This window comes from Coccomyxa subellipsoidea (assembly GCF_000258705.1).
Source record: "Coccomyxa subellipsoidea C-169, whole genome shotgun sequence".
In the NCBI taxonomy this organism is placed as follows: domain Eukaryota; kingdom Viridiplantae; phylum Chlorophyta; class Trebouxiophyceae; family Coccomyxaceae; genus Coccomyxa; species Coccomyxa subellipsoidea.
Window position 1 is genome coordinate 1 of NW_005178027.1, and position 21,483 is coordinate 21,483.

Below are 21,483 nucleotides of genomic sequence, written 5' to 3' on the forward strand. Positions count from 1 at the left end.
CCCTAAACCCTAAACCCTAAACCCTAAACCCTAAACCCTAAACCCTAAACCCTAAACCCTAAACCCTAAACCCTAAACCCTAAACCCTAAACCCTAAACCCTAAACCCTAAACCCTAAACCCTAAACCCTAAACCCTAAACCCTAAACCCTAAACCCTAAACCCTAAACCCTAAACCCTAAACCCTAAACCCTAAACCCTAAACCCTAAACCTAAACCCTAAACCCTAAACCCTAAACCCTAAACCCTAAACCCTAAACCCTAAACCCTAAACCCTAAACCCTAAACCCTAAACCCTAAACCCTAAACCCTGAACCCTGAACCCTGAACCCTGAACCCTGAACCCTGAACCCTGAACCCTGAACCCTAAACCCTAACCCCTGAACCCTAACCCCTAACCCCTAACCCCTAACCCCTAACCCCTAACCCCTAACCCCTAACCCCTAACCCCTAAACCCTAAACCCTAAACCCTGAACCCTGAACCCTGACCCTAACCCCTAACCCTAAACCCTAAACCCTAAAATATATAGGCGCTAGAAATAGCTAGGGCAGGGGACAATTGATACATCTGAGCCATAATTTGATCTGGCAGCTAATAGTTCATATGCACCGAGGCACAAGATCATTTACAAGTCTTCATTCTTTACCCAATTTCTCTCGTGTCCTGTGACAGTGCACAAAGGCAGAAATGGCCTTCCAGGACTAGCGCACACCTGAAAGCCTGACAACACTGAAAGCAATCCCTACTTCTTCCTTTTGTCCTCGCGATCCTTTTCCTTGCCCTTCTTGCTGTCCTTCTTCTCACTCTTCTTCTTTGGAATGGGCGATGAGCTGTCCCTATGCCTGTGCCTTCTGCTCCCCTCGTCTGCACCACTCCAATTTCTCTCAATATCCCACCGATGGCTCGTGGGGGAAAACACTGACTGCCGCATGTGCAAGCTTCTGGCAACAGCCCAATAGAAGAGGGAATTCAGGAACAACAACACCCACCTCTGGCAGGGGAGGCAGTGCGTGAGCGCCTGCGTTTGCGTGCAGGGCTGCGGCTCCTGCTGGCAGAGTGTTTCCTGCTGCGCTCCTTCTCCCTCTCCTCCCTCCTCTCCCTCTCACGCTCGCGCTCCCTGTCAGCGCACAGCGCACAGCACAAAGGTCCTTTTGTGCCGTGCCGGTGAGACGTAAGCACTGCAGCCCCTCAGACTCAGCCCCCCAATCTAGCAATCTCAACGGTGCCTCAGAGACATGCTGGCAATCCTATGACGATGTGGTGGTCACACAATTGCTTGACTTTGTGAGGCATCGTTCTGGAAACGACAGCGTGAGCTGACCTTTCTCGGCTCCTGCTGCGCTCACGCCTGAGGCGATCCCTGCTCCTAGACCTGCTGCTCCTTCGCCGCTTCCTGATGTCTTCCTTTTCGCTCTTTCTATCCCGCTCCTTTTCTTTTTCTGCTTTGTCAGCTCTCCTGTCGCTGTTCGCATCTCTGCCCTTTCTGGCACTCTCCCGCTCTTTCTTGTCCCTACCAGAGTCCTTCTCCTTGTCCTTCTCCTTCACTTTTGCTTTCTGCTCCTTGCCTCTGTTCTTTTCTCTGAAGAGAAATGGAAACAGAGTCATCTCATTACCATTAGATTGTGTACAGATGATGCTGAGGATCCAGTTCGTTTTCAATACATAGACCACAGCACCTTTTGCAGGCATACACCATAGCAGTCCGAAGTTTTGGCCTCAAACTCTTTATGAAAGAGCATCACATCGCAGCAGGATGTGCAAATGCATACCTTTCAGTATCCTTCAGCTTTGCCAAGTCTTTGCCTTGACTTCTCTCCTCCGTCAGCTCAGGAGCAGCACCCGGGCCAGCACTCCCCTCAGCCATGCCCACCTCATCTCCTGCTGACGCTGGTCCTTTTTCAGGCTCCGCATCTGCCACTATCCATGCACAAGCACCCAGTAAGGCGGGCTGTACACCAGTCGACAAGCAGAATAGCACTGTTCCCATAGTCTGCATTAAGCCAGCTTCCACCAGACAAAATCATACCGATGCACATCGTTTTGTGTTTTCCACCTCTTTCAGTGCACGTAAGCAAAGGCAGCACTTCCTGTTCTTGACCGATGTGAAAAGCAACGCAGTGCGAGTACCTGGCTGGTCTGCAGGGGCGTGCGTGACTGCACGCGGCTCCAGGCGGTGGCCCTCGGTCTCGCGCGAGCTGTTAGCGCCGTCCAGGTGGATGCAGTACGACGGCGGTGGGTGCATCACGTCAACCGCCAGCACCACAGCAGCGCAGCGCTTGCCCTCGCGGTCAATGTACCACACGCTGCACTCACATGCCACATTCACTTATCAGGGGCATTAGAAAGCTGGCAGCACACCTCGCTATCTTATCTATGGTGTGAATGCAAGTTGAAGTCCTGTGCCTCATAAGCCTTGTTGCAGCAGCCCTCCGGAATATGGATCAGAATGCCGTTGCATCGGGTAAGAGAGCCCTAAGCCCAGGAATTGGGGTCAGATCCGTGAAGCCTCACCTGTCTCCCTTGCTAAATATCGCTGCAGCGCCATTGGCCACCTGGGCAGTAAATCCTGCAGCTGCTGCAGCCGCTGGAGCATCTGATGCTTGTGGGGGCTCCTCCCCACTGCTGGCACCTGCCGGCGCAGCGTCCCCAGCAGAGGCTGCTTCCTGCTCCTGCTGCATCCCTGGTTGCGCGTGACTCTCGATCTCCTCGGCCTCCTGTGACAATCTCACGACAGGATCCCCTGTTTGTCCCGCAGCAGCTGCTTCAGCTGGAGCCACCTCAGCTTCTTTGCTGCTGGCCTCTTGCGCAGGCACCTGCTCCAGCTCAGCTTCATCGTCTGAGGCATCCTCTGAGCCGTACCCCAGCCCCAATGCATCACCCCCTCCACTGCCTTCATCCTCTTCACTGCCTGTTGCAACAGGATGTCTTTCATCAGAAAAAACCCCTCGCATCACCCTGTTTGGCAACCACAATCCAAGATTCACTAAAATACAGCCTACAGCACACCACCGAGCTGGAAGAAGAATCTCAAGTATGCACCACAGACATACTATTATTATTACATTTTAGATACCTTGTGGGAGCCACCTGAGGACATAGCAAATAAAGACATCAAGGGTGGTTTACCTTCTCGGGTCAGGACAACAGCTCCGCCAGGAGCCGCCTTCTCCTCCTTACCCCCAGTGAAGGTCGGTGCAGACTTGCTTTTCTGGGAAGCTTTGAACACATCCACAGCTACCTCCTCTGCAGAAGCATGGAGAAACAATCAAGACTGGATGTTCTCGTCCAAAGAAAACATGCAAGCCAGCTCAGGCCGAGCTTCTAGGATGCTAAGTTGGCAGAAGGTGACGAGGCAAACGCACCGAACATTGCGTCAGTAACCTCCAGCAGGATGGCGGTCAAATTGCGCTTGACGAGCGCATTGAGGCGTTCCCTCCGCAGCTCCTCTGCCCGGCCCAGCTGGGCTGCTTCCTCTTCCTCCTCCGATGACTCACCCCCAGCTAGGCGGCCGCCGCTGCCTGCTCCCGCCGTGCCACCGCCCCATCTGCAGGACAAGAGACAGTGCTTGCATTCAGCAGTGAACACATTCATTTACAGAACTTGAAACCCACCCATGGCAATGGATAGGATGCTTTTGATACGCAGTTTGCAACAGGCAGGAAGAGCCTTAGGAAGGGACAAGGATGGCCGAATCACAAAACCCACCTTGAGCTTCCCGCTTGAGCTAACCTGCGGGACTTTGCCTGGTCAGGCTCAGTGTCGCTGTCGCTACTTTGTTTGGGGGCTGTGGGAACATCACCGCAGGGGCCACCAGTCAATGACGCAATCAAGAAAACAATCTGTTCAGGCTTTCAGGCTTCCGTTCTTCTTTCACCCCATCCGCACAGACCTGGAAACTTGCACTCCACACTGCCCGTAGGGACATGGGTGGGCAATTTGTCTCACAAGAAAAACTTTGCCAACACACATGAACATCACTGTTGTCCATCAGCACCAGGCTGTGAAGACACTGTACCTCCAGATGCATTGAGGTTAATGCCACGCTTGAGCATCTCTGCGCGCAGCCAACTGGGCACCGTCCTCTTGGGTGCCGGTGCTGCTGATAAGGCACCAGCCATCCCCAGCCCTGCAGCAGATATGGACGACCACCTTTGCACAATGTCTAACAGCCGCCCAGTGCACAGAATTGAAGCTATAAGAAACGCGAGACAAGAGTGAGATTAGGGCAAACATCACCTGGCCCAGCTTGGCCATAGGGCATCTGGATCCCATGGACACCAGAGGGAGCACCTCCACTGTAAGCATGAAACATGATCTGGCCTGACGAGGGCATTGGGTACTGGGCCTGCAGACAACCAGTGAAATTGCTGTGAATTCCCTGGGAGCAAGCACGATTGAGACGATGCAATGTGAAAAGGTAATTGCACTGAAATGCCGAGAGGAAGGGATGCCTGTGGTGGGTAGGGCTGCATGGGGGGCTGCGAAGGGTTGAGGACTTGTTGGGGCATCTGCTGCATTTGCTGCTGTTGGTAGTAGGCCCCTAAGTCCGGCTGAGGGTACTGAGGCTGTTGCAGTGGCTGCTGAGCGTACTGCTGTCCCCACTGCTGCTGCTCATACTGCACACCACAGCCATCTATAAGCACATAGGAGACACAAGAAAATCCCAGTTCCATTTCTAGGGGAAGGTCCAAAGATCCCTCCATTCCATTCCACAATGCAGTATGTTTGAAGGATTTGCGGGGTGTTGAAACAAGTAATGCACCCACTCTATGCCAATTAAATGCTATCATGCAGAGTCAGCAAGCATTGGCTAGATCTGCCACCTGATTGGGCTGCTGGTATTGTGCAGGTGGATACGGCTGCTGCTGTTGCTGTTGTTGGTCATAGTACTGTGTGTAATACTGCCATTGTGCCCAGTATGCGGCTTGCTGCTCTGGATTCATGGCCGCATACTGCTCCTGTGAGAGCTCTGCGCCCTGCTGATCTGGCCACTGCATAGAGCACACCAATCTGTAAGGTGCCTCTTTTGAGATTTCCAAAAGACTACCCTACAATGGCTCCTATAGCAATTGTACAAATCTTCCCAAGCTTGAAAGAGGGCTCGAAAACCAGTGCATCTTACAGCTTCTTCAAGGGAGATATCAAACAAGTAGCTCACTGCTCACAAAATCTGTGTATAATTCAGTTTCTTCTTTCCAGGGACTTATCATTGCTGTGATGTGTAGAGTGCCCACCTGCTGAGCTGGGTCTGCTGGTGGGGCCGGGGGCTGGTCAGGCAGCGGTGGCGGTATCGGGACCGGTGGGCCCTGAGAGTAAGGCGGAGGGGGGTCCTGCAAGGGGATTGGAGGATCTCCAGGGGGCGGCATCGGAGGTGGCGGAGGCGGGCCCCCCTGCAGGCACCCCTCATTGCTACCAGCGCACGGCAGTGTCGCACAGACTATCTGATCCATCACCTCCCGCACCGTTGCTTTAGTCTGACCCTGCCCTCATGTAAAGCAATATTATAGCACAGTCATTGGAAGCATGGGCATACCTGGCCAAAGTCACTGCTGACAATGTATGGACCTGGTGCATTCCATCCGCCTTGCCCATCACCAGCAGGATACATGGGCTGCTGACCAGGACGCTGAACACCTGTCAGGCCACCTCAGGCTGCTCAGGATCTGGCTTCAAGCAAAAAATGTGATAGCAGGGCGCGCAAACGTGACTGAGGGTGAATAGAAACGCTTCAATTGATGTACCTAGCTGGTCACCAGGAGGTGGGGGAGGTGGCCCGCTGAGAAAGTGCTGATCAGACTGCATGTTGTGTAAGAGTGTCTGAGACAGTTTAGAGCAGAATCATAATCATGATACTCTTGCTGTGAGGATCAAAGAGGACCGTCCAAAACAATACGTCCCGTTTACGGCGAGACTATCACACCCTCGCTATATCAGAGGAAATCTCGATGATGCATTACCTGTCTTGCCCTTTAGATGGTGTCGTTCAGCACAATCTCTGGCACCTGTCTAGTCAAGGGATGTGAATATATCTGGCTTTTCGGAAATGTATGCTTCCTCAAGCACTGTCTACGTCAACACCGAAGACTCCATACATTGCTCGAGAAGTGTGCTGTTCACATGATGCGAATGCCCTGCAAGCTTCAAGATTGACTGGAAGAGCGGGGGGACCTGCACATGCTCTTCACGACACCAATTTCAGGGATAACAATATAATTGAGCGCGCGTTGCGTTCTCGATCTGCAGTAGCGACCGCCATCTATTCCGTCCTCGCTTTGAAACTCTATTTCAGCTGGAAGTAAAAATAACATATATTGTGATCAGTTCTCAGAAAAACACAAGCGCTCAAACGGTGCCTGTAAGTCATTCAAAACAACAACTAAATCAGTGTGCATCTCCTGTCTGTTGTACATTCTGTAGGGGGATCTTGGCGACACTAGCCCAGCACTTTGCTTCTTTCAAGTGATCTACAGAATGACTCGTTTCGTTGGAGACGCAAAAGATGTCAGGGATGGCAGGAAAAAGCTGTTTCCAACTAGCAAAGAAATGAAAAAGAACATGGAGATCTTCAAAAGGACAGGGAAGCATCCTGCACTGGAGGCCAGCAGAAACTCTGATTCCCTGCCACCCCTTCCAGAAAGAGACATGAATCGACCTCATGTCTTCATCGAAGTCACTCAAGGCAGCGAGAATCTAGGTAGGTGTGCCTTTGGTACCTTCCTTGAAGAACAGGACATCTTTTAGACCGTACAGGGCAACTCACCCGCTGTACATACATGCAGTGTCACTGTAAATCATGCTGCTTGGTTGTCAGTGATATGAAGCGACCATGTAGCAACTGCTGTTTATCTGCAGGCAGGATAATCGTGGAGGTGTTTGAGGACCAGGCCCCACTGGCTGCACGCCACCTGATAAACAGGTGCCGTGAGGGCACCACGGATACCCTCCAGCACACCTATGTGCACCGCCTGCTGCCCGACATGGCCATGTTCTTTGGCACCTCACGTGGGTGCGCTCAGCTGACTCGCCTCAGTCGCATGATTGGCTGCCTTGACCCTACTGCCATGCCTTCCATATTTTCTTGATAGTCCTGTTCCCTCAGCGGGATTGCAGCCACGTCTGCCACGCAGACTTTGCTGCATATGTGCTCGCCTTCACTGGTGTATTGAATTGTGGTGTGGGAGATGCCAGGTACAAGGGTGCTGGTGTGCGTGTGCGACGGTACAATAGGCTGCACCACAACCATGCAGGGGTGGTGTCGCTCTCGGGCGATGGCTCTGAAGTAGCCATCTCTCTCACAAAGTCAATCTCGCTGGACACCGACTACCAGGCGAGTCAGAGGCTTTGCATGGGAAGCTTTTTGCCCTCTACCTGATTGTGAAAAGAGACAGCAACGGATGGGTCTTTTTGTGCCCTTCAAAGGGCCACCCTGCTGTGTCAATGAAATCGACTTATGGCGACTGGTAGTCATCAACGCAAATACTTGCTCTGCAAAAGCTCTCTCGGCACCATTGGTGAGAGTGAGCTGGGTGCGCAGGTGGTGGGGCGAGTGCACAGGGGACTGGAAACTCTGGAGAAGGTGAATGAGGCTGCCACAGACCCAGATGACATTCCCCTGCAGAGGATAAGCATCACTTCCTGCGGTCTCACCGATGCACAGGTGCGAGGCCAGTCCAGAATTGCTTCAGGCCGCATTACACCATGTACCCAAAGGTACACATACTTTCACGCTCCTTTTGCAATTGCTGACTGATTGAGCTGTGCTCTGTCATCTTGAGGCTCTCCTGAAGTGTTTCTGTGATTTTCAAGGACTTTTTTGTGTGCATAGGGCACGCATGAGTCGCTGGAGGAAGCAGCTAGGAGGGAAGCGGAGAGGAAGGAGACCCCTCAGCAGGCTGCAGCAAGGCTGCATGCAGAGAGCAGACAAGCCAGAGATTCCGTCAGGTGACCTGAAATACCCGGTATATCAAAAGCGGTGTTCAGTACTACAAGATGCATTGCTTAGCTGCATGGCTACCTTCTACTAAACACCTGAATGTGGCAGGGATGCACTGGAGACTGGCATGCAGCAGAGGAGGAAAGCTGGGGAAGGCGCTGGTGACAGGCAGCCGGCCTTAAAGCGCACCATGCTGGCTGATGTGCTTGGTGATTCCAGCGACGACGACGATGAATCAGAACAAGATGAGCCAGGAAGCTAGGCCTTACACATTCACCAACGACTGTGCACAGTAGACTCGATTTATCATGGGCAATGGCAATGCATGTGGTCACCAAACATCTACATTGCTTGCAACAGTGGGAGGTCCAATTATTGAGGGTGACATGATCTTAAGCAGATATGGTGTGACGGCGTCACTGTGACCCCATCCACCTTGATGCATGTAAGAAAATTAAATACTGAGCTTTTGCATTGACAATGTCAATTTGACATTGAGCTGAATTGGCATGTAATGCAGAAGCTGACGGAAGCTGGCTCCCACATGCTCCTCTTGGCAAATTTTGCCATAATTCACTGCATTCCACAGAGGGACCTTGCTGACACGGAACTCTTTTCCGCAAAAACGGGAGTCATTCAAAATTCTCAATTTAGCAGAAAATGGGAAAAGAAGGCAAAAGCAAGAAGGCGCATGAACGCAAGAGAGATGTGGAGGATGACAGCGACGATGATTCGGGATCGAGCGGTGCGTCATGCTAGATCTAGATCTTCCATTCCGTACATCTTCCGTACATGGATTTTGAAAAGACCAAATGTGCAGCGTCCGGGTCACTCCAGCGAGGGGTGTCCCACTTAGCCTGCCTTTTCACATGGTTTCTTACACTGTCATCAAAGAGTGTAATTTGACGACAAAATGGTACTTTCAAAATTCTTAAATCCATTAGTACTCATGTGTTGCAGACGACGAGCCTAGAAACGATAAGTCGAAGCACAAACACAGCAAGAAACACAAGAAGGAGAAAAAGCACAAGAAGAGCGATGAGGACAAGCATTTGCTGAAGGCAGCTAAGAAGTTCTTAAAACAGAGTGCGCATCGCTAGATATGCCACTTTAATTCAATGTGCTTGAAGTGTATATTTGTTGGGAAGACTCTGCTGCCTGGTGAGTTCTGGACTGCTGATACAGAGCTCAAGGGCGGCGAGACTGGAGGTAAATCCGGCACAGAAGAAGACAATGAGCCCCTCAGAAAGAATGAAGCAATCAACGTGCTGACTGAGGATGACTATTTCAGAAAAAATGCCGAGGTGCCGCTCTTTCCAACCTGCGGAATGATACTTCAGCGTGTTTGTGTTTTATTCCTGTTCAGTGCATGCGTCCTGCTTGATGCTCTTCACAGCCGCACAAAAATACACCAAGCTGAGCTTATAGCAGGAGTCTGCCAACTGCTGCACAGGCACGCAATCATGAAACGCAGAAGTGAAAGGAGACCAAGCGCACATGGGGTAAATTTGCAAATTTCTGGATTTCTGCAATTCACAGCACTTATGCGGTGGGACTGCCTGTGCGCAGTTCAGCGAGTGGCTGCAAGTGGAGAGGGGCCAGTTCTTCAATGAGCTGAGCACTGAGGAGACGCATGCGCTCTTTGCCGGATTTGTTGCCGACTGGAACGCGCGCAAGCTGCCAGCACGCTACTACCGTGGCATCACCGACACATCACTGCGCCGCACCAAGCACGCCTGGGGCATCAGAGGTGAGGTGCTGGGCAGATTACATGCCGTTCACTTCTTGTAGCTGTTTTGTGCCATTGCCTCAAGTTGCACATCATGCAAATCAGGACTTTGTATAAGGGGGAAAGTGTGACTCCAGAAAGATGTGGAAGCTCAATTTAACAGTTGCAGAGGATGGAAAGTTGTGACTTGTACTATCTGTCCTCCTCCTTTCACAATTGAGCAGGAGTTGTAAGAGAATATCCCTTCCTTTGCAGGAACTGAGGAGAGCGGGAGGGCGGCTCTGGGGATGGCAGCTGCGCTGGAGGATGACAGGGAGACCTTTGGAGCGCAGAAGCAGGCAGTGGCGGCCGAGCGCAAGGACTGGCGCGCTCAGCAGCAAGAGGCGCTGGACGAGATACTGCCCAAGGCAACTGGCAGGTGAGTCATCTCGAGCCTTGTTAAGCCACTTCTCTTTCTTCATGTTGTTGCAGAATCACACTCTTTTCTGCCGTCAGGCAGTGACAAATAGCCGCCAAGAGGTCCAGTGTAGTATTCTGACTTTTGAGCACTTTTCTTGTTTTGTCGCAGTGTCATTCTTGAAAAGCAATGAAGCTGAGGGGGAGGCCTGTGATTGTGAAAAGGGAAGGGATTGGAGGCTGAACGTTATCGTTTGTTTTTGATTCTGCAGGGAGGCGCAGATAGAAAAGAAGATGGCGCGGCGGGAGGCGGCACGGGAGCGCGATGCATCGCCAGACATCGTGAAGCTGCCAGGTGGCGGCGATGTCATGGGGGGTGATGACTCGCTGGAGGCTGCCAAGGCCAGGCATGCATTTCCTTTTCTGCCCGAACTCCTTGCATGCCCAATTGACAGGACTGCTGTAGACTCCTGCAGCCAGAATCATGCCGCAAGCACTCTGCTCTGCACCCAGCTGAGTGAAGCAATGAAGCACTAAAATATGCTGCCAACAGTCTGGATTTCTTGTTGTGCTTTTGATACCACAAGAGGATTTGGGTTGCAGTTATTGTGCATTTTAGTTGCATGACTGCGCATTTGCTTTGCTGCAGGGAAGCCAAAAGGTCAGATTGGCGGATGAAGCAGCAGATGGCAAAGCGGGAGGAGGTGAATCACAAGCTATCAGCTGCACAGGCAGCTGAGGATGCAAAGATGGCCGCTTTCCGGGCCATTGTTGCTCAGGGACCCATCAGCATCCCAAAGAGGCAATAATAACAGCTGTGCACCGCAATCTACACGTCACCACAAGAGAATGGAATTTGTCTCAACTGCTTTGCTTGGAAGCAAGCCTTGCACATGCCATTGCTATACAAAGTTGCAGGTTACTGCTTATTGTTGGGTGCGATTTCAATTTATGGTCTCAATGTCCAACACCAGCTGCAACTATAACAACGATTATTCTGTCTGTCTCTGAGCGCCATGAGCAAGTGGGCACTCTGCTGTAGTACGTGTTGAATCACAACAAGTACAGAGCAACAAGATGCATGCTGCATGATGGTCCAGTATCCTTTTGGTTCAATTCCTATCTTCTTGGTATACTTCCCAACTTCCGGCAGGCCCAGCACATCTTGCAGCGACAGCCCGCCTGAGCTCCACGGAACACGCCAAGGTGATACTCAAGGTCTGAATTCTCAGAAATGCCGACGTAAGACAGCCCTAGCTTACATGCATCTAGGGCCGCATCCCCCTGGCTGCTGATTGACCCTTCATCCACGTACTTCCTGCTCAAGCTGATGCCCTTCCTGTCAAAAGCCTCCTGCAGCTGCAATGTGCCGATCTGGCCCCTGACTGGCCCTCGAGACCGGTGAAGGATGTTGACAATTGCCAGGTCCAGGCAGGTGGCATCTGCATCCTCAAAGTACAGGCCAAGCGTGTCAACGTAGATTTCTAGGCTGGTGAGGCGGACGTCTCGTGGTATGTTGATCCGGATGTTCATGTCGCTCTTCATCCATAAAACCTTCAGGCTTGAAAAGATGTGTGGGTCTAACAGCATGGGCTGCGTGCCCTTTGAGAAGTCCAGCATCCCCACTCCATGGAGGCGCAGCTCCTGGATGCTCCCTGCAGTGCACTTGTGTTTTTCGAGATCAACCAAGCCAGAGTCTGAGCAAATATCATCACACAATGCCTCAACACGGTCAACAGACGTTTCTTGCACTTTCAAGGCAGATGAAAATTGCAGCATGTGATCCCATCAATGCATCAGACATCCTGCTGAGCCTTCCTTCCTCAGAGGACAGTCCCTCACCTGCCGTCATGGACAGAAACTCTGGTAGGTCCTGCACGTTCACCACTCGTAGCCCTGTCTTGCGCGTGACGGTCCATGTGCAGGTGCATGCTGTCAGCTGCTTCAGGGCGTCCTGCCACTCAGGACCAATCACCTGCAACACCAGATCACTGACACACCCGGAAGTATCTACTACGGGAGATAAACTATTATGGTCCTCCTGTCTCCAGCAACGCATTGGTGTGTGATAACGAATGGCGTAGAGGCCCCGATCTACTGTGCACGTGCAAAAAAGATACTGGCATCAGGACGGAGGAAACAGGAACGCAAAAATGTACCTCATCCATGAAGGAGGCTTCCCCTTTCAGATCCATGCGGCAGGAGGGCGGCAGGGACAGCTTCTCAGGGATGACATCATCCAGGCGCACATGGCGCAGCCTTACCAATTCCCTCAAGCACAGCTCGGGCAGCACCGCCTCAAGGTGCTCACAGGACAGCAGCAGGGTCTCAAGGGAATGCAGCCCCTGTAGTTGGTCATTCACGCCCTTGAAGTCCACTGCACAGCACACAGCAGGTTGTCGGATCAGCCTCCGAGCACATCAAATTAATTGTTAAAGTATTCGTGTCACAGTTGTCAGGACAATTGACTCATGCAAAGAACTTCCAAGTGCCATGAAATATCTTATCCGCAAGGAGACACTGCCACTAAGGAGCAATCTAGTCTAAGAAAACATGGTGTATATGTATGTTTGGGAATGGGGATGCAACGCACTCATGTGCAGCTGCAGGTGCATCAGCTCCTCGAATGCTGGCAGTGGTGGAATGCGGGGGATGAAGAGGTTCAGGTCGGCGAGGCGGCCCATCAGGGGAAGCCAGCACGCGCAATGGAACTCCAGCGGGCCGTCTAAAATGTAGATTGGCCGTGCGCCGTCGGTGCGACAGCGATTCTTGGCCATCATGGCTTTGTAGGCCATGTGACAGGTCACAAAGGAGCCCCTGAACACTCTCAGCGCTCCTGGCGCACCACACTGGGAGGCTATTGCCTGCCAAACGAACCAAAGTCGATCGACAATTTGGCTGGTGGGTGTTGGCAATAATGCATTGGTGTTTGGCAATTTAAAAGAGTGATGGAAAAAATGATACCTGTGACACTCTCTCCAGTACCCCAGTTCCCTGGAGATGACGAAAGTCAGGAGTATCCACTGAAATATGTCTAACGGTCGGATACATAGTAATGTCAATGCTGAGAGCTTCCCTCCAATGGTGCAGCATCCAGCTTGCAGGCCACAAAATTCCAAGTCAACCCCAGCACTTATTTGATGTAATGATTCATCGAACAGAACTTCAAGCTTTGTTTTAGGATTTGTACCCTGTAACAGCCTCCATATTGCCAGGCACAAATCTGGAAATATTCCATTTTGAGGTTGAGATCTCCACATGGGCTGGCTGCAGCTGATGAAGAAGCTTGTTGACGGAGCCACAGCCTTTAACCCACTCCCTGGTTGTAAAGTGATCAGAAATGCGCTGCCATACGTCGTTAGGCAGCTGCATCAAACAACCTGGTTCGGCACCTTCCAACATCTCAGCGTGTCTTACCAGATCTTCGGGCCTTGTCTTCATGGGCAATGAAGAAGTCAATTTGCATTGTGGCAATGCTATTATTGGCAATCCGACACTTTATTGCTATTGAAACTGAGATGGAGATGATATAATTGGATCAGGCCAGCTTCTTGTCCCGCCGAAGCTAACGTCACTTCAGCCCACTAAACTCCTCTAATTGCATTGTTCTTTACAGCTTGCCAGCAGGAAAAAAATTGGGATTCGCCTTTTCTTCATGTAATTAACCAGATCAGATAATCAGGCCCTGTAAAAGTCGAAAAGTCTGTACGTACAGCTGCATATGCAAATTTTGCACGAGGCGATGTCGAGAGCGTGTCCTGTTTTCGCCGACTCTAAGACTTCAAAAGATTTGAAGTTTCTTGGCTTAGCATTGATCGGCTTTAACTTCCATTTGAACGAGATCTATCAATACGATGGGTGCCGAAACTCGCAGTCCTACCGAAGCTGAGGAGGACGCGCCAACAACAAGTGGCATTTCCTCAACTCCAGGACAAACACAACGACTGCGAGAGCTGGCGACAACAGACAGACAGTAAGAATGCAACTTGAATACTCCTGCAGTGCTTGTCAAATGTATGTAAACTTTTAGGGATCAAATGTTGATGAGTGCACACTGATCATGCACGTCAATCGAAACACTCCATTTGAAGTTTAAGTGGACACCAGGCTGACTTTGGAGGAGAGATGGGAGCTCGCATGTAGCGTTGGCATAGAGTGCATACAACCCGAAGAGCTGAAAAATTTGCTCGACAAAAAACCCAATCCTGTAGCATACGATGGCTTTGAGCCCTCAGGACGCATGCACATTGCACAGGTAACCCCCTCATAGTAATAACTGTTCTGTGACTTACACACCTATATGTTCTGTGCATACCCCTGGCAAGAGTTTCCGCCAGTCCTGATCTACACTGGCCGCTTGCAGGGAGTCATGAAAGCCCTCAATGTCAACAAGCTCACTCGATGTGGAGTCATCTTCAAGTTCTGGTGAGTGTACTGGAGTCTAGAGCCTCCCTCCAGTCCTGCCTCACAGGGACGGTACACCTGGAATGTTCTCATGTTGCTTTGGTGGCGTTCGACTCCCTGCACACTCCCTGAAGTGTGATCACATGTGAACGCAGGGTAGCAGACATCTTTGCACAGATGAACAACAAGCTCGGCGGGGACATCGAAAAGATCCGCACCACTGGGCGCTACTTTGTGGAGATCTGGAAGGCCATTGGCATGGAAGGCATTGGCGAGAAGGTGCAGCAGCACCCTATCAGTCTTCCATGCCCTTGCTACCTAACAAGCAACCAAGTTGACTTGGCCATTACGTGTGCACGTGCACCAACAGGACTGACATAACCTGACGTTGAAAATCTGCACAGGGCTGTGACAGAGGCTTTCTTTTTTGCAGGTACTATTTCTCAACGCGGGCGAGGAGATTGCAAAGCATGCGCGCGAGTACAATGACATGCTGGTGGATGTTATGGACAGCTTCACGCAGGTCCGTCCCGCTTTGACATATTTCCACAAGTCCCCGAACACTGCTGAACTGTCCCCCTTCTCTGCAGAAGCCCCAGATCTCCCATTCGTGGAACCAAAGAGCTCCCTGCAGGTGGCGATGTGAGAGGTCCCAGCAAGTTGAGACCTGATTTGGGCTATTCGACCTTAGGTGGATTTGTCGGTGTGCTCCCTTGGCATGGATTATCTCAATCATAATCCCCCCGCGACTTCGGAGTCGATGATGACTGCGGAACGTAAAGCTAATTCCGGGCGCAGCAGGATGTGAGTCTAGGAGATACTTTGAGACTGCGAGAATATTCAGTCAGAGACGATTGGCCACGCGGCTACTGCAGGCGCCATTTTGTCTATTTTTGCCCTGAGGGCTGCCATATTATTGCAGGACCGCATTCTGCGCTGCACGCAGATCATGGGCCGGAGCGAGACGGATGACCTGAGCCCTGCGCAGATCATCTACCCCTGCATGCAGTGCACTGACATCTTCTTCCTCAAGGTGTGCAGAGGATAAATAATTGATTTGAGTGTTGTCCAAACAACATTGTGAGATTGTAGATTTGTCCTAAAGGACAGCCTGCAGTGTTGTACATATACCAGGGGACCCTAGATCAGTTGACCAAAGGCCTCCGCATGTACCAGCCAATCACAGCCAATGACAGCTCATGCACATCAAGTGTGGACGTACATGCACTGTGGAGTATAACATATGTTATCATTGTTAGACTGTTAAATCCATCTGCACTCCTGACCAGAATACTGTACCATCCCTGATTGCCCCAGAGGGTTTGAATTTGAACTGGGTGTGCCTGATCAGGCGGACATCTGCCAGCTGGGCCTGGACCAACGCAAGGTTAATGTGCTGGCGCGCGAGTACTGCACCAAGATCAAGCGCAAGCTCAAGCCTGTCATCCTCTCCCATGAGATGCTCCCAGGGCTGCTCGAGGTCCTTACCCTTATCTATATGACTTTATTAGCAATCTTGTCTTTTTGTGATGCATTGTAACATGGTGTCCATTGGATGCTAAAATGCCAGCTTGACAGGCTAATCAATACGATGCCTGAAAGGCAGCGATTTAAAAGAATAGCAGCAAAACTTTCTGTCTCTCAATTTCCATGTCCCGGCCCTTTGGTGCTTGGTCCCCTAGTGTGTAACAGTGTGCTGACTCAAGGGAGGCACATTTATGCCTTTGATGAACTTCTGATTTTTTACTACTGCAGTGCACTAGTGTAACTGCACATGGAGATTGATGGGTGATGAACCCTAAAATCTCACCCAAAACCCTATAAATTGTAATTAAATAGATAAAATAATAAAATACGATGGGGGACAAGCGGAGGTAAAGTGTCTGCTTGCAACACTGCAGGGTCAGGAGAAGATGTCAAAGAGCGACCCCAACTCTGCGATATTCATGGAGGACAGCGCGGCTGATGTGGAGCGCAAGATAGGGAACGCCTTCTGCCCAGAGCGCCAGGTGGAGGGCAACCCATGCATCAAGTACATTACCCTCATCGTCCTGCCCTGGACCGGCAGCTTCAGCGTAGCTCCAAAAAGCGGCGGCAGCAGGTGCAGTCCTGGGCTTCTATCACAGACAAGCGTGATTCTCAAAAATGCATTTGCTCAATTCCTAAGTCAAGGAACTTAAAATGACATGCTTGTTCCAGCAGTCAGGGCTAGGTGCTTTGCCATAAACTCTCAATAGTTCCCCTCCAGCCATCCCTGTCTTGGCAGTTTCTCCACCTGTGGCATGTCAATCCAATGGAATCAAGGTCTCAGAAAATAATTCAGCGTGGCCCAGAGTACTCCACCTTTTTGCCACCTGCTTAGTAATCCTGAGCAGATGATTGGAAATTAACCTGGTTGGACCAGAAGTCCATCCCAGGACCCAGAAGGCAGAGGCCAAGTCCCCCTGGGTTAAGAAAATACAGCAAGTGTATCTTGAATGGTGCTGTGACGTTCCAGGGAGTACCTGGATGCTGCTGAGTTGGAAGGGGATTACTTGAGCGGCGCACTGCACCCCAGTGACATGAAGCCGGCTCTGGCGGCTGCGCTGAATGGAATTTTGCAGCCTGTGCGCGACCACTTTGAGAATGATGCGGAGGCCAAGCAGCTACTGCGAGATGTCCGCTCGTTTAAGATCACGCGATGATGCAGAATTAGTGAAAGTGGACACGCATGTGTCTTCTGTAAAATTTGCTGTTTTCTGATAATCCTGAAAGTGTTACGGTGTTAGGCGTCACGGTATGTGTAACACGGTTTTGCACCGAGGTGTCTGAATTGCATAGACCCCAGCACTGGTACCGGGCTTCTTGGTGGCACAGGTGGCACCAGGTTAACACAAATTTTAATCCGATCAAGAGTCAGTGCACATTCTCATGCTAGCGTGCCTGCGTTGCAAGAGCGCCCTCGCAAGGTCAAGTCAGTACGGTTCACTAGTGGTTTCCATGCAGGCCTAGCTTGTAATGTACACAAGTGCTCCGTTGTCGCTGTTTTGGGAGGCTCAAGCTCAGGATCTTTGCCTAGGGTGTAACGCCATTACAGGATCTAAGGGTCATTCCGGGGTGGATAAGTGCCAAGGTTTGGGAGCCTATACAGGAGTGCGCTTTTCGAGCCTCTCGCTAAAGATCTGTATCCCGAAGGCAAATCAATGTATCCGTTGAGGAGACGGGGCTGTTTCTAGCTCCTTTCTTGTCGGCGCAGGTTTGCGTCCCATCGGAAGCAGAAAACGAAGTAAAATCCTCTTTTCTGCAGAACACGCGCGTTTTCGAAACACCATCCGGACTGGTTCTGCTTAGGTTTGTTGTTTCACACCCCTTGAAATCAGGGCACACGGTTGAAAGGTCTTGCAGCCTTTGAGTTTGTGTTACTATTCTGAAAGAATCCGCTTCTTTCAGACATCGTCCAAACAAGGTAATTTTAAAGAATCGCCGTCGGAAATTATTTGGCAGCAGAGTGCATATAGAAGGTCCAGTATTTAGCATGGACATTTCCTGATACGCAGATCATAATTGCCGAATCAAAGGCAAGTTCTTTATCGGGAAAGAAGCTTCCAACGGGGCTAAGGTCATGATGAGGCCAAGCTTGCAACTGAGGCCCAGGGAGGCCTTTGCAGCGTTCAGGACGCCACATCTTCAGGGAAAATACTCCAGGAAAAATCTGCATGTGTGCGCTGGCGTGCTGACAGCCACAGGGCCGCGCTTTCAAGCTGAAGATGTGACTGTGAAGGGCACCCTTGGAGAAGGATCCTACGGCCAAGTCTTTGAGGTACCTTGCGACCGTTGATTGCATCATCATTGAATTTGAGAATAGAAAATTTGATTGCATCGCTCCTTTTCAGAATTATCGTTCCTCAAATTTGTTTATCTGCCCCAGGGAGTGCTGAAAAGGAATGGGGCCTCCGAGCATGTGGTGCTCAAGAGGGTGAAGACGAGAGTGGAGGTGTGTGCTGCTACTCAATAAACCCTGCAGACTTCGATATCGCTGCTTGAACAAACCCCATGGTTCCCAGCCCATCTTGCATGAACATTTCAGCCCTCCTGCACTTATATGGGGAAGAATCCCTGCAACGTGACAGCTATCTGTCGTGTCTGGTCATGATCCAATTGCAGAAGCTATTTGATCTACACCTGGGACATTTTCACAAGCTTCTCAATTCGTTTTGGTGGCAGGGCGCTGAGGAGATGGGCCAAATGGAGCTGCTCCTGAATGTGTACGCGGCCTCCAAGGCAAGGGGGAGCATCGCCGACTTCATGGGCCACTGCGCTGTGCAGCCAGAAGAGGCCAACCACCGCCTCACCCCAGGCCTCTGGCTGGTGTGCATCAGCCGCCCTCCCCCTAGCGCTCTTATAGTCGCAACCACCACCCAGGCAGCATCGCAACAGCTGGCTGAAGCCAGCGATGATGAGAGCAGGCTGAAGTTTGTAAAGCATTCAGGGGGATGTGTGGGGTGTCCGATTGCTTTTTGTGTTTCTGCTTGAATGGTAATGAAGCCTGGCAGAGGCAAGCAACTCGTTCAGATACGCACACATCCATCTGAACGCCTCTGCAATTTTCAGCCTGGCAGCAGTGAGGATCGAATATGTGCATTTTCAAAATCTTTGGTGAGATTTGTCGAAACGTGCATGAATGGGTGCAGGTGTGGAGGTATGAGGGCTCCAAGACGCTGGCGTACTACCTGAAGCGGCGCGACTGCATCCGCGCACTCGCAAAGGACCTGGCTGTGCCCGAGGAGGCCGTTCCGGCAACTGTCATGAAGCACATCTTCGAGTGCCTCACGGTGGGCCACTTATCTACACCCTATTTGGCATGCATGCTGTGAGGCTTTCTGCCGTGCCCTGAACACTAGTGCTCACTCCACAAAGGGAAGATTGATAGAATTGCCAATGGGAAGGCACCAACACACAAAATTTGGACTTTTAACTGTGCAAAATCGCTCGCCTGTAGCCTGTATTTCTTGACATAGATTTGTATTCTGTGTCTTTGACTTCCAAGGAGGTTGCCGAGGCTCATGCATCGCAACATGATGCAGGGATGGAACATGGAAAGATGCGCTTTCGCATCAGAGCAAGGCCGTCAGGGGGGGATTCTTGCTCGTGCTGCGAAATTTCTTTTTCTGTTTTTCCACGCCGCTATGGGCTTGCGCCTGCAGCCCATGCACAGCAGCAGGCTGCCTTAGCAGCGTGCTGTCTAAGCAGCTCTTCGCTTCTGCATTGCAACAGGTCACTCATCACAGCTGCTGAAAACGTCATTTCCTGTAACAGGCGCTGCACAATGCTGGCGTGGTGCACCGCGATGTGAAGCCCCTGAACCTGGTTCTGGCCGAGAAGGAGCGCCGCTTCAAGCTGATTGATCTGGGCGCGGCAGCCGATCTGCGCAACGGCACGAATTACACCCCCGATGAGTCCATTCTGGACCCCAGCTACTGCCCCCCAGAGCAATATTGCCTGCCCACCAGCGCCCCCCACCTCGGCCGCCAGCTGGCGCCCCTCAAACTCGCCATATCCCCCCTGCTCTGGTCCCGCCACAAACCAGACTGCTTTGACTCCTTCTCCACAGGTGTGACTCCCAGCATCCTGCAGCTCCTTTTACTGTCCTACCATCTCCTTTCATCCAGACTTCCTGTATACTTCTGCCTGATCACTACACTGGCATGCGCCCTTAGAAAAGCTGCATTTGCTTTTGAGAGCTCTGACGTTTGAATTGTCAAACGAATTCAAGAGGGGAAATGTGTCAAAGACAGACCGGTTGTTGCTGGCCTTGTCCTTAGCAGTTCATGCTTCTTATGGATGGTGAGTTTGCAGCACTGATGCGAAGCTGTGCGCGCAGGGCTGGTGCTGATGCAGCTGGCGGTGCCCAAGCTGCGGTCGGCGGGGTCGCTTCGCGCGTTTAACAAGCAACTGCAGGCGCAGCGCTGCGACCTCGCCGAGTGGCGCGCGCGGGAGCGGCTGCCGGCTTCGCAGTCGGCTGCGCTCGACGCCGACAACGGCGCCGGATGGGACCTCGTGCAGGCGCTGCTGCGGCCGCGCAAGCTCGAGGTGGGCATGCGGCTTACGCGTACAGACTGGGTCCATGTTTTGTTTTGAACACTCAACTTCCAGGTAACACTCTAAGGAAGGCTGATGCAAGGGCTACCGCAGCTCTACGCCCCGTGGTGCACTTCTACCTTGGCAGTGGTGGGCACCGTATGGCAATTTCTAACGAATCTTTTTTTCTTCTTTACACCTCTGGGTTGTCTTGAATGGATGCTACGGACTTGCAACAAAAATTTTGTTGCATCCATGCTCGCACACAGCTTGTCAGAGTAGTCCTTTCAGGCAGGCTTTGGTGGACCATGACACTGACGTGTGTCGGCCATGCAGGTCAGAGAGGACGGCGGCGTGGACTTCATCAATGAGGGCAGAGGCGCGCGGCTGCGCATCTTCGCAGCCCTGAAGCACCGCTTCCTCAAGCAGGTGCTGCACCACATCAACACTGTCTTTGAGCCGTCATGACCCTCTATACCTGCCTCTTTATCTTGACTCGCCATCTCCGGGGCCCGGAGAAACCATGTTTGGCTTGCATGCTGTTGCGCTTCCATGCGGTTCCACACCTGAAACCATCGGATTACTACTTAACCCCATAAATTAGTCATTTGCGCGGCGAGTGCAGGCAGCGCTGCCGGTGGTGCAGCCGGACATTAAGTGGGCGGGGGGCACGGCCGGGGGGACCGGGGAGGTGCTGGAGCGCGCGCGGCAGGGCGGGTCCGTTACGGACGCGGCTATGTCCATCTGGCGCCGTGCCACCGGCAAACTGTTTGACCTGGAGTCGCGCATCGTCATGCAGGTGTGTTATTTCTGCCGGCAAACGTGTTCCCAGTGCTGCCCTCACCTTACCTGGGCAAAAGGCGCTGCTGCATGCTGGGCCCTGACAATGTGAGTTCTGTGTGGCCGTGACTCTTGTGTTTTAGTTTGTGCGCAGCTATTGTCGCAAATTTGCAAGCAATGGGC

At 51.7% G+C, this 21,483-nt stretch overlaps 6 protein-coding genes across 6 annotated transcripts; 4 read left to right on the top strand and 2 right to left on the bottom strand.

Annotated features, from left to right (window-relative positions):
- Nucleotides 1-743: 743 nt before the first annotated feature.
- COCSUDRAFT_57767 (hypothetical protein) lies at nucleotides 744-5,609 on the bottom strand (the record flags this gene model as incomplete). The annotated part of the gene is made up of 14 exons (XM_005644529.1): nucleotides 744-865; nucleotides 991-1,118; nucleotides 1,323-1,580; nucleotides 1,771-1,918; nucleotides 2,129-2,304; nucleotides 2,513-2,909; nucleotides 3,128-3,244; nucleotides 3,364-3,519; nucleotides 4,017-4,127; nucleotides 4,238-4,346; nucleotides 4,498-4,617; nucleotides 4,825-4,992; nucleotides 5,236-5,391; nucleotides 5,535-5,609. The coding sequence occupies 14 exons, from the start codon at nucleotides 5,607-5,609 to the stop codon at nucleotides 744-746; spliced, it is 2,241 nt and encodes a 746-aa protein (XP_005644586.1).
- Nucleotides 5,610-6,643: 1,034 nt separating this feature from the next.
- Nucleotides 6,644-8,196, top strand: COCSUDRAFT_57768 (cyclophilin-like protein; the record flags this gene model as incomplete). The annotated part of the gene is made up of 6 exons (XM_005644530.1): nucleotides 6,644-6,695; nucleotides 6,854-7,007; nucleotides 7,190-7,280; nucleotides 7,536-7,658; nucleotides 7,827-7,942; nucleotides 8,043-8,196. The coding sequence occupies 6 exons, from the start codon at nucleotides 6,644-6,646 to the stop codon at nucleotides 8,194-8,196; spliced, it is 690 nt and encodes a 229-aa protein (XP_005644587.1).
- A 341-nt stretch (nucleotides 8,197-8,537) lies between these two features.
- COCSUDRAFT_48583 (hypothetical protein) lies at nucleotides 8,538-11,116 on the top strand. The gene is made up of 7 exons (XM_005644531.1): nucleotides 8,538-8,679; nucleotides 8,895-9,020; nucleotides 9,120-9,238; nucleotides 9,504-9,684; nucleotides 9,919-10,081; nucleotides 10,332-10,466; nucleotides 10,709-11,116. The coding sequence occupies exons 1-7, from the start codon at nucleotides 8,595-8,597 to the stop codon at nucleotides 10,866-10,868; spliced, it is 969 nt and encodes a 322-aa protein (XP_005644588.1). The 5' UTR covers nucleotides 8,538-8,594; the 3' UTR covers nucleotides 10,869-11,116.
- Nucleotides 11,117-11,178: 62 nt separating this feature from the next.
- COCSUDRAFT_44025 (hypothetical protein) lies at nucleotides 11,179-12,854 on the bottom strand (the record flags this gene model as incomplete). The annotated part of the gene is made up of 4 exons (XM_005644532.1): nucleotides 11,179-11,714; nucleotides 11,902-12,034; nucleotides 12,219-12,436; nucleotides 12,653-12,854. The coding sequence occupies 4 exons, from the start codon at nucleotides 12,852-12,854 to the stop codon at nucleotides 11,179-11,181; spliced, it is 1,089 nt and encodes a 362-aa protein (XP_005644589.1).
- Nucleotides 12,855-13,885: 1,031 nt separating this feature from the next.
- On the top strand, nucleotides 13,886-17,262 carry COCSUDRAFT_30721 (tyrosine tRNA ligase). Its single transcript, XM_005644533.1, has 9 exons — nucleotides 13,886-14,032; nucleotides 14,167-14,314; nucleotides 14,423-14,484; nucleotides 14,619-14,742; nucleotides 14,897-14,986; nucleotides 15,386-15,496; nucleotides 15,815-15,943; nucleotides 16,365-16,564; nucleotides 16,961-17,262. Exons 1-9 carry the CDS (start codon nucleotides 13,914-13,916, stop codon nucleotides 17,145-17,147), a joined length of 1,170 nt encoding a protein of 389 aa, XP_005644590.1. The 5' UTR covers nucleotides 13,886-13,913; the 3' UTR covers nucleotides 17,148-17,262.
- An 805-nt stretch (nucleotides 17,263-18,067) lies between these two features.
- On the top strand, nucleotides 18,068-20,580 carry COCSUDRAFT_18872 (kinase-like protein; the record flags this gene model as incomplete). Its single annotated transcript, XM_005644534.1, has 6 exons — nucleotides 18,068-18,262; nucleotides 18,371-18,436; nucleotides 18,667-18,810; nucleotides 19,134-19,274; nucleotides 19,759-20,053; nucleotides 20,324-20,580. The coding sequence occupies 6 exons, from the start codon at nucleotides 18,068-18,070 to the stop codon at nucleotides 20,578-20,580; spliced, it is 1,098 nt and encodes a 365-aa protein (XP_005644591.1).
- Nucleotides 20,581-21,483: the final 903 nt, after the last annotated feature.

What these genes read in the sequence shown, in the direction of transcription:
- COCSUDRAFT_48583 (XM_005644531.1), top strand. Translation starts at nt 8,595, where the DNA reads ATGGGAAAAGAAGGCAAAAGCAAGAAGGCGCATGAACGCAAGAGAGAT. An exon ending in TAAGAAGTTCTTAAAACAGA is followed by an intron (nt 9,021 to 9,119) that starts GTGCGCATCGCT and finishes CTGCTGATACAG; the next exon opens with AGCTCAAGGGCGGCGAGACT. An exon ending in CTGCCCAAGGCAACTGGCAG is followed by an intron (nt 10,082 to 10,331) that starts GTGAGTCATCTC and finishes TTGATTCTGCAG; the next exon opens with GGAGGCGCAGATAGAAAAGA.
- COCSUDRAFT_30721 (XM_005644533.1), top strand. Translation starts at nt 13,914, where the DNA reads ATGGGTGCCGAAACTCGCAGTCCTACCGAAGCTGAGGAGGACGCGCCA. An exon ending in GACGCATGCACATTGCACAG is followed by an intron (nt 14,315 to 14,422) that starts GTAACCCCCTCA and finishes GGCCGCTTGCAG; the next exon opens with GGAGTCATGAAAGCCCTCAA. An exon ending in TGCTCCCAGGGCTGCTCGAG is followed by an intron (nt 15,944 to 16,364) that starts GTCCTTACCCTT and finishes GCAACACTGCAG; the next exon opens with GGTCAGGAGAAGATGTCAAA.